The sequence below is a fragment of the Miniopterus schreibersii genome (genome assembly GCF_964146895.1).
Source record: "Miniopterus schreibersii genome assembly, chromosome: 11".
Lineage (NCBI taxonomy): Eukaryota > Metazoa > Chordata > Mammalia > Chiroptera > Miniopteridae > Miniopterus > Miniopterus schreibersii.
This window is the reverse complement of record NC_138111.1, coordinates 30,052,454-30,067,952: the sequence shown is the minus strand read 5'-3', so window position 1 is coordinate 30,067,952 and position 15,499 is coordinate 30,052,454. Positions and strand designations below refer to the sequence as shown.

The window sequence follows — 15,499 nt, the reverse complement described above, 5'->3', positions numbered from 1 at the left end:
ATTTGAACAAGCCAACTGCAAAAAAAATATTTCTTAATCAGAAAATATTAAGATATTAAGAAATTATTAATATTGTTGGGCAAAGAAATGTTATTGTGGTAACACTAAAAGTGAAAAGCTCTGTGTCTGATGGCAATCACACAAAAGAATTTACAGAACAAACATAATGGCTGATATCTGTTTTAAAATACCCCAGAAGGGAAGGGAAAAAAGGACAAGAAAGGGAAAGATGAAATAAAAATGACAGAATGTTGATTATTGCTGAAACTGAGTGATGGCTATATCAGGGATCATTATTCAATTCTTTCTACATCTGTGTAGGTTTGGAATACCTAAATATAATGAGGAGTAATGTGTATACCTCATTTGGATCCTGATTCTAGCAAATCAACTATAAAAGGGCATTTTGAGACACCTGGAAAACTTGAACACAGACTGGAATTTAGGTTATATTAACAAATTAATAATTTTGTTGAGTATGATTATATAGTATAGTGGTCATTTTTTAAGTCCCTGTTTAGTAGAGATATACTAAAGTACTTAGGGGGAAAATTAAAAAGTACCTGAGATTTGCTTTCAGAAATTATGTGTATAGATGAATGACACCTATGGTTTGCTTAAAAATAACCCAACAAAAATCAAGCATGGAAGGAAATAAATGAAAAAAATGGCAGAATGCTGATAACTGCATATAATAAGTAATTAATATAACTATTCAAGATAATGAGTTTGCTATAATGCAAACTCTAACGTATATTTGAAAAATTCCATATAAAAATTCTTTTAAAGAATGACCTCTAATACAGCTTAATAAAATACTAAATATAAGCAAGAAACTGAAAACTGCTTTTTTATTTTCTGAGGTTGAAAGACCTACAAATGTTTTAAAAATAAAAGAAAAAAGAACGACATTATTTCGGCAAAAAAAAATGTATAAATTAAAAATATGTTCAGATAATTGTGAGAATGAAGGTAGTAGTCATTAGAAGATTGCAAAATTCGCAGGGAATATAGTAGGCACTCAATAAATGTTTCTGAATGAATGATACTCTATAAATCTTTTTTCCTCTTACAGTATTTAGGAACGTTCAAAGTCTAAATTTCCATAACACTACAGTCAATGAATTTAAAGTTTTCTAATTTTGATATACTTTTGAAGGTTAAACTGTACACTAAAGAAAATCTTTATCATAATAAAATCACCACATACAATTTAGCTCTACTGTTCACTGTACAGATCAAGATGATGAGACCCAGAATAATAAAGGATATCTCTATTTACACTCAAAACATTTACTCACTTCATAAGACCCGAGTTCTTCTTACTAAATGGTCCAACGATTTTAAACATCAGCTCCACAACTCCATTCTTCCCTAAGGACACTGAATTCACAGCTGGGAGGGAAGGAAAAATTTTAAATGATCTTAAAAACTTGGTAAGTAGGAACATACACTTGGTGATATATAATCAAAAACATATATTAATTGTTTAGTAAATATAACTCATGTTCCTTACATAGTCCACCTTAGCCAATCTTAAAGAGATTTTTTTTTTTGCTTTATTTTTATGGGAAGTTGCAGGAAATTCTGAAAGAATTTATATGCATATATGTATAACCCATGGACACAGACAATAGTGCGGTGAAAGCCTGGGGAGGGGACCAGAGGGAGGGGGAGGGGAGTCAACGGGGAAAATAAAAGGCACATCTGTAATATTTTCAACAATAAAGATAAATTTTTAAAAAAATACTTTTAAGTTGCTTCATCTGTTTCTTCAGTAAGTATAGTGAACTCTACTAAATACCAGGCCATGGGGATTGAGAGACAAAAATAAACAATGCCTGCCCCCAGAGAACAGTTTAGAGGAGAATGACAGAAACAGTGAACAAATAAATGTTGAATTACTTTTTAAATAGATGAAGAGTTGTGGGCTATTTAGGTTACAACAGTGAGGAGTCCCTAATCCATAGTGAAATAGAAGGCATCTCTGGAGAAATCAATGCCGGGGCTCAGTCTTTACCAACCAGGAGGAGTTACCTAGGGTAGGAGTTGCAGTAAGGGGCATATGTGGCTCTGGAATATCTCTGGAGACAGGAATATAGACAGTCAATGAACACCATGGGTGCGAGCAGTTAAACACACAATATCTGACAAAGGCAGACCAATGAGAAGATAAGCTGGGTAAAGAAAGTAGGCAAATTATTAAGTACCCTAAAAAGTTGTTCGTTCTTCCAACTATAGGGCATTGCCCAAAAGAAACATTTATTGGAAAATAATAGATCAAAAACATTGTGTGTGAAATGAAAACAACATTGAGAGTAAGTGGATAAAACATACATTTTTATAATGTATGGATAGAAACTAGAAGAATATACACCAAATTTTTATAGTGGAATTATGGATGTTTTAAAATAAGATCTGCATTTTAAATACAGGTCAGATCTCACAGCACTCTGGGGAAGATAGATTTGAGAGAGAAATTCGGAAACTGCGTGCTAGGACCTTAAACAGCTGTAGCAGGGGAAAGTGTCACACGGAAGATGCAAAAAATTATCAGAAAATTTGTGCCTGACAAGTTGATCTCTGAACAAATATTATTTAAAAAATTACAAATAAACCATTTACTAGCCTTCTAGTGGTTAATTCAATAAAATACCACCAAAAATGTAGCTCCCAAAGTTTTGTATGGTGATTTTAAGTTTCCTCTGTATCAGTTTAATATCCCATTACACCTTCTAATTTTGTCTGCACCATCTTCCTTCTTCCTTAACTGTGGTATTCAGTAGTTTATTTTTTTTCAATCCAATCGGTTTTCTTTTTTAGATTGGCTGGAGTTTTTTTCCTTTGTGTTTTTTTTTTTCTTTACTATTTCATTCTTCTTCTTTCCTTGTGTTTATTGCTCTATTCCTAACTTCTCTGGTTAGATATTCAATTCATTCATTTCCTTATGTTCTTTTTAACTATGTAAGTGTAAATTATTTAAGCGTTCAGAGCTATATTTCTCTGGGCACGTCTTTAGCCATACTGTCAAGGTATAGATATACACACAGACATACATATATATGTATGTATGTATAAAGACACACACACATACGCATACACATATCTACCACTTTGATTCTTTGCAGTGATATTCTATAATAGCATGTACTCTACAATTTCAATTTGGGGTGTTTTATTAACCCAATTCCTTCATCAGGGAATACAAAGAAAATCCACACCTTATGGGTTTCAGCCCTAATATGAGTGAGAGGGAGTGAGAGTCAGAGAGAGAGTGAGAGAGCAAGAGAGAAAGAAAGAAAGGGGGGCGGACAGGGAGAGAGAGAGCTTGAAGACACATCAACTGCGGTTATCTGTTAATCCCTCTTCTTTCCAGCTTCCTCAGTGGCTCCTGTACTATTTATCTGCTGTTTGCTATTTCCCTATTGATTGCTGAAGGTAATTAGCTCCAGGTGACTATGCTACTACATGTCTTCCTTCTCAGCTTTCCTCTCATCTGTGAAAATCCAAACAGGCAGAGCAGTTTTTCTAGCTGCCAGTACCCTCACATTCTTCCACGTATTTCCCGCAGCTGCCTACTCCTCCCCGTCACTACACACTTATACAAACTGAAGGAATTAATGACAATTGTCAAGATTTTGCCAATTCACAGTCTTATCCTACATCACTTGTGTGGTGGTGGGGTTAGGCAACGCAAAAACTCATATTAAATATTCTCTTAGCTTGTCTGCAAATTTTTGAGATTTATGGGGTTAAGGTACTTTTAAATTTTCATTTTCTATAACTTCAAATCACTGAGTTAACTAAAAAACTACTCTGAAATACTCACAGTTTGCAGAATATACTCGTAAAAGCTGAAGACAAGGCAAAACCAAACGATGATTCTGCAAATTCTGTTTGACCAAGTTCAGGGTTATATTCAGAGCTCCATTAATTCTAGCTTTCACTCCAAATTTTTTGTCTGTTTAGAAAAAATGAACACAATTTATTCATATGTAACTCTGAATGAAATAAAAAATGTCATAAAGCAATAAATTTTAAAAACCTATGTTATGAATTCATATTATCAAATGTAAAGCTGCCCTGAAATATCTAAAATTATAACTGTTTTCCTGTATGATTTCAAAAGTACTCCTTATATTTTTGAATCATGGCTTCAAAGAAAGTACTAAGGGGCAGACAAGGATATACGACAGGGGGATACAGGCTAGAGTAGCCAGAAAGGCGGCCATGAGAGGAAGAACTTAACTGATCCACTACACATATAAGTCTGTCTAGTTCAACATAGTTAAAGGAACACTACCACGTGACTAAGAATCTGCATGTCCATTACCAATATTATTTACTTAATATTCCCACAATTCTTTTAAAACCTAAATTAATGGGGAAAAATGAACTGCTTATGTAGAAAGTAACCTAAAAAATATTATCAAATAAATTTCTAAAGGGATCTAATTCTTAACACAGAAAAGGGGGAGAAGACAAGAAGGCCTGGCTTTTTATTCCCAAAAAGTAATGAAAACAGTAAAAACAATCTGGATCACAGGAATTTAAGAAAGTTAAGATTTTAAACCAAAAAAGTAAGTAGGACTACCAAGCAGCTATTTCATCAACAACAGGAATTTTAAGTAAAAAAAAAAATACTAAATATTCCTGACAGAAAATCACTCTCATCTCACAAGAAAAATATAGAAAATCACTCAACAAATTATTGTACAATGTCCTTAAATAACAAAAATGAAAAGCTATGACAAATAATACAAGAAATAGCACAGATTTAAAAGTATAAAAGAAAATAAGTGAGCTACGACTTAAAAGGGACAAAAGAAATACAAATATGAATTAAATGCATCAGCGTCTTAATTAAATTTCATGAAAAGCAAAAGAAATTTAATCTGGTTCTGAATAGAAGGCATGCTATAACAATATTCACCAATAAATAAGATTTTCTCTTATTTTTCATTTTCAGCAAAAATCTCAGAAGAAAGCCCTTAAATCTCAAATGTAAGAGTTAAAGAAAAATAAACATTTAACAATATATTTCTTAAGCTAGATATATGTTTAAGTCTTAAAGCTCCCTAAGACACCTTGAAAATTAAAGTTATCTTCAAGGATGCTTTATTTAAGACAGCACTTCTTAAAAGTAATATTTAATATTTATACAATACATATGATAGCCATGCAATATAAATACACAAGCTTTATACACATATATACATACTTTTTAGAATAGCATTTAATGAAATACTTCAAAACTTAAAACCCATGCCACAGGGCAATGGCAGAACTCTTTAAAAATCACTATTCAATGAGTTTAGAGGATCATTTTAATCTTTGTGCAGACAGACCTGAAATTAGGTTCTATTCAGAGGATTCCTTTTCCTGTTAACCTAAATCAGCTTCTTCCTGTGTTTAATATTCTGTTTTCTCAATTTTTTATTTTTTAGTATTTTGTATGCCTTACTACAGTAATAATCAGTCTTACAATTTTTTACATTTCTTTTGGTCTTGTAAACTGGACTGTAACTTTTTACACACTGAGACTGTGCAGTGCAATGGCTATTAATGAAAACCACACACATTTTACCTCCATGCTCCTCAAAGCACTCCAATTTATACATCCCTCTTCTAGCCTCAACAATATCCATGTTATGTGTATGCTTTACACACATAAATGCACGTAGACACACACACACACACACACACACATACACGCCAAGACGCACTTGTGATCTGACAGATTTTTCTTCCTTTTTCCACCACATGCAATGGAATTCCTCATGAATTTATTAGGATCCTCAATTCTTGCAAGTCACTAACTGACTTTAGAAAATATTCCATGGCTTAAGATGAAGAAAAAGTTTAGCATTTTAGACCTAAAATTTACTAGTTTCAAGACACACAGAATCCATGTCACAAAGATGCTTCTAGGTTTGATAATCATACAAGTGAAATCCTTACCTTTTGGTCCAGTCTTTGCAAGAATAGAATGAATCTGCACCATTAACTCCTCATTTGGGGGAGATTCTTTGCTGGCATTCATAAGTAACTGTAACAATATTTGTGAACCACCTTTGGCAACTAAGAAACTAGCTCTTCGACCTCCACCTAAAAAAAATTTTTTTTGATTTGTTTAAACAGCAAATCTTCCCATATCAGATACCGCAACTTGTTAGCATTCAAGAAATATTTAAAGTGAAGACTTCTGAAATCAAACGAACACCACCAAAACCAAATTTTATTCATTTATTTTAGTTAGAAAGTAGTACAGAGAGTAAATACAAGTGATGTCAAAATTCTATGTTCAAGGCTTCAGGGGTAGTTTGAGGAATACTGGAAAAACAGCAAAAACAAAGCAACAACAAAAGAATATGACACATCAGTTTCCAAATTCCAATACTCAGAATAGTCTCTCTATGAGTTCAGAAAATTCTTCATAAAGAATGGACATATGACACATTGTTGATCACTATTTACACACAGAAATTAGACCCAAAAAAAACTTACCAGCTGACACCAGCTCCACAAGAATGCTTAAGATATTAAGTGTAGTTTGAAGATCTTTCGTGTTCTGAAATAAATAGTTTATTTGCTTTATTAAACCATTGTAAATCTGTAATTCCCAAACTTTTTCTCTTCCTGTTGGGAACTATCTATATTTTACAGATGACCTTTCCAATTTCTCTAAGGACAAATGTAATCAGGTTTTCACTATTCCCACTTATCACTTCAGTCTCTTCTTGCCCTTTAGAATTTTTCCAAATAATCTGAGCTATTACTTACTTAGTGTCAACATTATTACAAGAGGAATTAATTTGTCATTTGAGCTCATCATCTTCTACCCAATAGATAATACAAATAAATGAATCAAAATATAACAGGCACTACAATGCATATATGGCAGCTACCCTCTCAGAAGGCAACTGCAATCTCAGCTCTACATATCCAGCTAAACATAATGGGCACACATAAAAATTTTAAAAATTCCATGTAAATATATGAATATACACAAATTTATTTCTCCAAATGGTATTGCCCTATATAGATACTGTTTTATATATTGATATTTTTACATATCAATAAATAGTTTCTTCATCCCTTTAAGGGCTACAGGTAATACTCCATTATATGGCTAAGCCATTGTTTATGTAACCAGTCACCTACCAATGAGATTTTTAAAAACCTTTTGCTATTAAAAAATTGCAACAAAAACTACATATATTTATATGGAATCAGCTACATGTGGGTGGGATAAATTCCTGGAATTTCTGGGTCAAAGAATATGAGTATTTTGATGGATATTACTAAATTGCTCTTCATGGAGCAATTTACACTCCCACCAGCAATGGAGAAGATTAACTATTTCCCAAAGTCTGGACAACCAATCTAATTTTTTTTTAAAAATGTTTAAATATTGTACTTGGTTACATTTCTCTTATTAAAAGCAACAGTTGAATGGAAAAAAAAAATGAAAGAAAGAAAAAGCACAGACAGCGGAAGCATGGCCTATTCAAGGAACCACCACACACCCCAGAGCAGAGCGCGTTATGCTGTACACAGGGGGGTTTCAGACGTGTTGTGCATCAGTAACTGGCACAGGACTCTTCCTCCTTCCAAGAGGAAGAGTGTTGTCTCCACTTTATCATTTTAGCTCAGACCGATGGAAACAAAAAGCCCCATCCAGACCAGATGGAGGACTGTACATAACCAGAGACTCTTGTCTTTGCATTGGAGGTATTAACTGGCCCACTGACTCACTGGGGAGAAATTTGGAATGAGAGGGACAGACCACTGCTAAAGAAAAGAGTGGATTGGGGGAGCAATATTGCTGTTTAGCAAACTGATCTCATCTTCTTTCTAGGTACAGAGCTAAACCATATTTTCCAGCTCTTTCATAACCAGATTTAAGCCCTATGACTGAGCTCAGGCTATTGGAACCTGAATCCAAGTTGCACTGTTATCTCCAGGCGATATCCAGACAAGTCTCCCAAATGTAATTCGCCACCTCCCCCTCTGCTGACGTCAGTGATTTGTGGAATGAGCAAACAGGCAGAAAAAAACACAATGATGCTCAATCTCAAGTGTAATTTGTGTTTCTTTTTCTGGGAACTGTCTGTTCATAACCTTTACGCATTTTTGCACTGGTGGACTTTTTCCCTTACGAATTTGTGGAAGCTTTCTATATGTTAAAGAAATTATATGAGGTGAAATATTTTTCCTCAGTTTGCCAAGTATCTGTGGTGTTATTTCCCATGTACTTCTGTTAATGTAGTTGAATTTATCAATCTTTTCTTTTACAGCTCCTGTGTTTTTTCATACTTAGAAAAGCCTTCCTGCCCGTCCGGGTGTGGCTCAGCGGTTGAGTGTCAACCTAGAATCCAGGCGATCAGGGTTCAATTCCTGGTCAGGGCACATGCCCAGGTTGCGGGCCCGATCCCCAGTCAAGGGTATGCAGGAGGCAGCCAATCAATGACTCTCTCATCATTGATGTTTCTAGCTCTCTCTCTCCCTCTCCTTTCCTCTCTCGGAAATCAATATATTTTTTAAAAAAAAGAAAAGCCTTCCTTATTGTAAGATTATTTCAAAACTCCTCTCATTTTACTTCCTCTAGTATTATGATTTTATTTTCCATGCTTAAATATTTGCTTGATACGGAATTTATCTTGGTGTAGGAAGTAAGGTTCCAACATAATGCTTTTCTGCATGGCTACCAATTTGTCCCAACTCCACTCATTAAGCAATCCCTCTATCCCTCATTGATCTGAAATGCTACCTTTTATTAAGTAGTACAAAATTCCCATAAGCATTTTAATTTAGTTTGGATTTTCTATTCTACCACAAGTGGTATCTATCTAGTAGTCACACGCAATTTCTAAATTATCTAAATTACTGAAGTTTTACACAATGTTCTCTGATATTTGGTGGGGCCAGTCCTTTCTCATTTCTTTTTCAAAAAACATCCTTTCTATTCTTGCTTATTATTTTCCCATTGAGCTTTAGAAACAGAAATGTTAGTATTTTTATTGAGATTGCTTTAAACAGACAGGTCAATTTAGAATAACAGCTTTATGTCATTTTTGATAGCAAGTTACTCCTATCAAAAAATATGAACTCACTGTGACACTGATCTTTTTGTTTCCAGCTATGCTGACATGTAATTAATTTTATATATAACATTGTATAAATTTAAGGTGTACAACAGTACTTACCCCCTGTTCTTAATATTGTGCTGAATAAAATATAAAATAATGATTTTGAATATATCCTGCTGATACACCAAAAACTTTCACACTGGCATAGAAATTTAATTATCATAAATATAGTTATTCAACCAACATATGTAGTAAACTAAATCACAAATATATATCAGCTGACATAACACAATAAATGAGAATTTCCGATACCAATCATTTATTTTAAGCTAAAGATTTATTTCCAGCTAATGCTTTATTTTCTATTCCCAATAAGAATGGCATGTAGATTTAAAATGTGGTCATCATTATAATCACCAGGCGATATGCTTAGAGGCTTACCTAATGTATATTAGAATATTTTTATCACCATTCCAAATGTTAATTTAACACATAAAAAAAACTTCCATTCATTGGCTTTCCTCTAGAATAAAAATTCATATTTTTTTTCTTCAGTACTGATTGGTATTAAGAGTTACATAATTAAAGCCTCTAAGTGCTTTACCTCTAATGTTGACAGTAGAACTTCCATTCCTGTAGAACCTTTGGCTGTCATTTCCCTCCTTGTTTTTTCTGAAAAGTAAAAAAAAAAAAAAAATTTACTTCTAAAACATAAAAAATTACATATAGTTTTATTATACAGCTAACGTAGAATAAACAAGTCTCCACTGGTTCAGTAAACATTCTAAATTGGTTCTTACGTGTTCTTCCCTCTGATGTTGCTAATTCTACTCTCTGGACACTTACCTTGCACTTCACCACAGCTCCTACTAGGGGCTAGGTGAATCCCTGTCTGTCCATCTGAAATCTTAAAATTAACACAGTACAGGTACCAGAACTGGAGGAAAGAAAGGAGTGGTAATGGGAGGCCTCTTTATCATCTCTATGACTAGAACTAGAAAACATTTCATCAAATTGGTGAAAACAGAAACCTAGTACCATTGTAACTGTTTTGATCGAATTAATACTATTTTAAAATTCTGAGTCAAACAAAGCTTCTCCACAATTCTCCTATGATTAACGAAAGAGAGGTAGGTCATAGGCTAACACTTAGGACAGGAATTAATATTTACTATTTCAAGTACTTTACCACATTACACCTCATTTCTGACTCACTTTAACCCTCTGGGAGAAAAATTACTCTTTTCATAGATCAAAAATGTTAAGTTCATGCCCTGGCTAGTGTGGCTCAGCTGGTTGGGCATTGTCCCGTGCACCAAAAAGTTGCCAGTTTAATTCTCAGTCAGGGCACATGCCAAGGTTGCAGGCTCGATCCCCAGTAGGGGGCATGAGGAGGCAGCCAATCCATGTTCAATGTTTCACTCTCTTTCTCTCCCTCTCCTTTCTTCTCTCTCTAAAACTCAATTTTAAAAATCTTTTTTTACAAAATTTAAGTTCAGAAGGAAGAAACCTGCACAAAGTGATCAAACAAGTAAGAGATCAGGTAACCAAAAGCTCACAGTCTTTCCTGATTTAATGCACTTCTAAAAAAGTCACAGCAATCATTGCTTCAGCTGGACTGGTACACAAGATATTTGATGCCCTTCTCCAACTTTTTCACACCTGAATATTAGTGCCAGCAATTCTTTTAATACAGGATGACAATGTCACTCATTTCACATTTTAAGATATTAAAAACAGAACACAAACAATCTCATGCTATCATGCATCATCGCAAGTCCAGGTAACAAACTCTGTAAAACTTACAGAAGCCTTATAATCTTTCAAAATAGAATCTCCCATAAGTGATATGAAGATCTAAAACACTGTTTTTCTCTGCTCCCTGTTGCCATATTACTAATGCTTAACAAGAATGACAATTGTCTGTAGTTATAAAACAGAAAAGACCCATTAATGTTTGTAAAACCAAATTTCTCCTTTTTAAAAAGTATGATTTCCTCTGCCAACCCAACCTATCCTTCATCATTTTTCCCCAGCTCAGAAATGGTGCTATATTAGAAGAAAGTTTCAGTGTTTTATCAGAATTTAGTTACTATTAATCTAAAGCTCACTGTAATAAGATGCATATTGTAATCCATCCAGGAACCACTAAGGATTGCACAAAAGAAGGCAGTAAAGGATGAGAGAGGAAAGTAAAATGGGACAATCTTTCACAACTAACTCATACTGTGTTGACTGGTTAATCCAAGGTACTACAAACAATCACTGTATCACACAACCCCAGGAGGCAATATTAAGGGTTGGTACTCCAGTGGTGCATGGCAGGGTGGAGGGAAGGGCAGCCTCTAGTAATGGCATGGTTGGGGGCATTTTCTGTACAGATGTCAGAGTAGGGGCTTCCAAACTGATGGGAAGAGTCGACAGTGGTGGAAGCAGTGTACACAAGTGTTATCTAAAGGCTTGGGAAATGTTTGTTTTTGTTGGTTTTGTTTTTGTTTTGTACTGTTTTGAGAATAATACAGTGAATATATCTGGTACATCTATCTTTGCACTAATACAATGGACATCCTTTTATATCTGCCTTAGTTGACAAGCATAATATTTCCAAAGGCTAGACTCTAGTACAATGACTCTCTGAATTAAAAGATGTAGGTAATTGTGATTCTGCTAGAAACAAATACAATCTATTAGCGACCTCTCCTGGGTTCTGGGGTGGTGTCAACTAACCCTTAAACACATGGGTTGCAAAGGAGGAAATTATAAAAAAAAATTAAGGGTCTGTGACCACAAAGAAGGATTAATAGAAACTGAGCTCCTGAGCACAGTAAATGCCTGCTAAGCATCTTACATCAATGACCTGAACCTCCAGAATAATGAAATAATAGAAAATTAAATAAATTAAAATATTAATTGTGAATTGTCTGGATCTTCAGTTTAACAGAATGCCTCAGTGTCACTGTTTAATATTACAGTGGCTTACTCTTATTCAAAAAAAGAAAAATCAGGTTTGTTGGTTGTTGGTTTTTTTAATCAAGTATAGGTTTTAGAATCTTAAATTCCTTTTTTAGCATCTATTGAGATAATCACATGGATTTTATCTGACCTGTTCAAATAATGTTATACTGACATATTTCCTGGTATTAAACCATTTTACATTCCTGACATAAGTGCTCTTTAGCAACGCTATTCATCTTTTAATGTATAATTAGACTTAATTCACTAATCTTTTACTTAAGATTTTTCACATTTATGTTCCTAAGTGCAAAGTCAATACTTCTCTTGTACTCTATCAAGGTTTTGATAACAATTCAGTAAGTACTAGCTTCATATAATAGAGATATCATTTCTTAAACATTTTTAACATTCTTTTTACATGCTTCTCATGTAAAACTCATAATAATCACATGATATCTCTTCTATTTCAGAGATGGTACAACTAATTCCTAGAGATTCAAAACTTCCCTAAGGTCACCAGGGCATTGAATGAAAGAGCCTGCATTTCAAAGTGGAAACTACAAGAATAACAAATGTTATCTGCTACCTGACATCTTTTTGTCAACATTCTAGAACAAATAGCACTGGCATTAGGTATTGTTTGAAAATTGACTTGGGGAGGGAAGGGATAAGAATTCATACCTATGTAAAATCATATTCATTTTTTAGAAACAATGCTTTGAAGATTAATTTCTTTCACAGTTATTCCATTTTCTACTTATTGATTCTATTTGAGAAAGTTTGATTTTTATGGAAAATCATCTATCAAAAAGTTTAAACATTCTTAGTATCCACTCTTAAAGATTAAAAAAGCATTCCCAAAACAAGAGATTAAAGCTTACCTTGACTTTGAGCCAGATGAAGAATTTTTGATGTGACATATCTGGCAGTATCTGATTCTGTAGGTTCAGTACTGATCTTCTCCAGCTGAGCCAGGAGTCCGACAATCCGAGAATTATTGGTAAGGCTAAAAAGAATGTTACTTTAAATTAGGGCACATAAAGATCATTGTTTTTACACTAAGTGAAATGGGAAGTTTCAAGCAGAAGAGTGATACACTCTGACTTGCCTTTATTAGACAACTGTACACATCAAATTTGTAAGTTTTATTCCTTGGGTGATTGGTACACAGGTGTTCATTATATTATGCTCCAAAATTTCTGGTTTTCAGAAATATTTTTTTTTATAAAAAAATTTCTGTTGTGAGAAAAATAAGTTACATGTTTAAGTTTTTATATTGTTTTCTTCCAATATTGCAGACGAGAGAAATGATTCCTTAAAAGTGAATGAGCAAAAGCATTCACGTTATGAAAAATTCCAAACATGAACAAAAGAAGACAAAACAGGATAATGAACCATCATGTACTCATCACCCAGCTTCAACAACTATCAATTCATGGACAGTCTAATTTCACACATGCTTACCTGCAGGCACACACATCCACTGGCTAATTTTGAAGCAAATCTCAGAGAGATCATTTCCTATGTAAATACTTTGGCATTAATTATCTGTTTTCTAAAATAAGAACTCTTTAAAATATATATAACTACAATAGCACTACTATACCAAAAAGAGTAACAATCCTTTAATATCAAAATCTAGTCATAGTTCAAATTTCTCAAATTCGTATTTTCTTTAACATTAAGTTAATTTGCACAAATCATGAGAGGTTGAACTCAGAAGCAGATAAGAAAATCTAGCCCTAGCCAGTTTGGCTCAGTGGTTGGAGCATCGGCCCACGCATAGAAGGTCAAGGGTTCAATTCCCAGTCAAGGGCATGTACTTCTGTTGCAGGCTTATGTGCGGGAGGCAACCAATCAATGTATCTCTCTCACATCGATGTTCTTCCCCCTCCTGTCCACTCTCTCTAAAAAAAAACACACAAAACAATGAAAAAATTATCGTTAGGTGAGGATTAACAAAAAATTAAAAATAAAAAAATAAAGAAAATCCAGCTGTCTTCCATTAAGCCAAACATTTAATTTTCAAAAATGTAATAAATCAATGGCACTCTTCTTAATACTCTTTGAAAATAGTTATTTTTAATGTAAAATATTGTTATTATATATTGGGTTTATTATTTTTAAATGAATTTTTCTCATTTCTCAGTTTTAATTTATAATATGGTAAATATCAACAGATAAAATAACCTACATCAACAAAAACTTTCTGGAGTCTTAATTAATTTAAGAGCACAAAGAGATTCTGAGCCAAACCTGTTCTTTTTGAGAGCCCTAGTTCTTTTTGGTGAGAAATGATATTAAGATACCACAGTTTGCCTACTAGGGAAAATACATCTTTAAGAGAAATTTGCATTATGGAAACCGAAATTCAGAAACTTAATAACGAGTGTGTTTGTCTAATTTTATTCAATTATTTTTCTCTTAAAAGGTCATGGGTTAATATTTTTAGTAGCTAATAAAACATCTATTTAAAAAATTCAAAAACATACAAAACACACTAAGTATAACACATATTCTATTCCATTCCAAATTAAGAGTTTGTTTTGTCAGTAACTCTTAAAATTTCAAATTAAGTTGTACCACCATAAAAAATAAAACAATCATCTAAGTTTCATCTAAGTGATTCCTTTCTGAGAATCATATTATTTCAAATGATAGACTGTGGTTGAATATATTTTTTGAAGGAAGGCAAACAAGTAGAAATTCAGAACACAGGCAAGTCAATTTCCCTCTCTACCTCTATTTTTTTCACCTACAGAATGAAAACTTAACAAAACATTCTAAGCCACTACTGACTCAGCTCTAAAAATGTAAGGCAGTTGACACTAATGTTGAGATAATCACAGGGTGAACACCAGAGGGCAGCTCTACCATTTGAATAATTCTTAGACTTCGTAAAAAAAAAAAAAATCTATACAGCTTTTCAACGAACAATTTAGGCTACACTGCAAAGCAGAAAAATTTTTAAATGAAGAGTGTATCTCCCCTGTCTTTATTTTTTAGATGAATCAAAATGAGGCTAAGATCAACCTTTAGAGGTTCCATTTCTAATTTTAATTATTTTATAATGAGAAAATAAAAATTCCAACAGGCTACTGTGTAGAAATTGTCAAACTGGTCCAAATTCCTATGGAAATGCAAAGGAACCTAAAATAGGACAACCTCTGAAAAAAGAACAAAGTTGGTGGACCAACACTAATTTTGAGACTCATTATTAAGTTAAAAAGGCAGTGAGGTGTCATCACTAAGACATCTAGATTAATGGAATAAAACAGAGTCCAAAAGCAGACTACACATAAATAATGAACAACTGATTTTTGACAAAGGTACCAAGATGATTCAGTGGAGAAAGATTAGTCATTCCAAAAATGGCACTGGAACAACTACTGGATATCCATATGCCAAAAAGAGGCATATCTCTTCCAGTACCTCACACCGTAACTACTAAA

The 15,499-nt window shown here is 33.5% G+C and overlaps 1 protein-coding gene across 11 annotated transcripts in view; it reads right to left on the bottom strand.

Moving 5' to 3' along the window:
• AGTPBP1 (ATP/GTP binding carboxypeptidase 1) overlaps window positions 1-15,499 on the bottom strand; it is a gene marked incomplete at its 5' end in the record, with an annotated part of 94,264 nt that overhangs the window by 58,232 nt on the left and 20,533 nt on the right. For 9 of the 11 annotated variants that reach the window (XM_081150720.1, XM_081150724.1, XM_081150723.1 and 6 more), the window contains 6 exons: window positions 1,302-1,395; window positions 3,830-3,961; window positions 5,962-6,108; window positions 6,508-6,571; window positions 9,697-9,764; window positions 12,929-13,053. In XM_081150720.1, coding sequence (XP_081006846.1) covers window positions 1,302-1,395; window positions 3,830-3,961; window positions 5,962-6,108; window positions 6,508-6,571; window positions 9,697-9,764; window positions 12,929-13,053 — 630 coding nt within the window. Of the gene's footprint in view, window positions 1-1,301; window positions 1,396-3,829; window positions 3,962-5,961; window positions 6,109-6,507; window positions 6,572-9,696; window positions 9,765-12,928; window positions 13,069-15,499 lie in introns of all 11 variants that reach the window. The other 2 variants (XM_081150721.1, XM_081150722.1) reach the window with 1 other exon arrangement.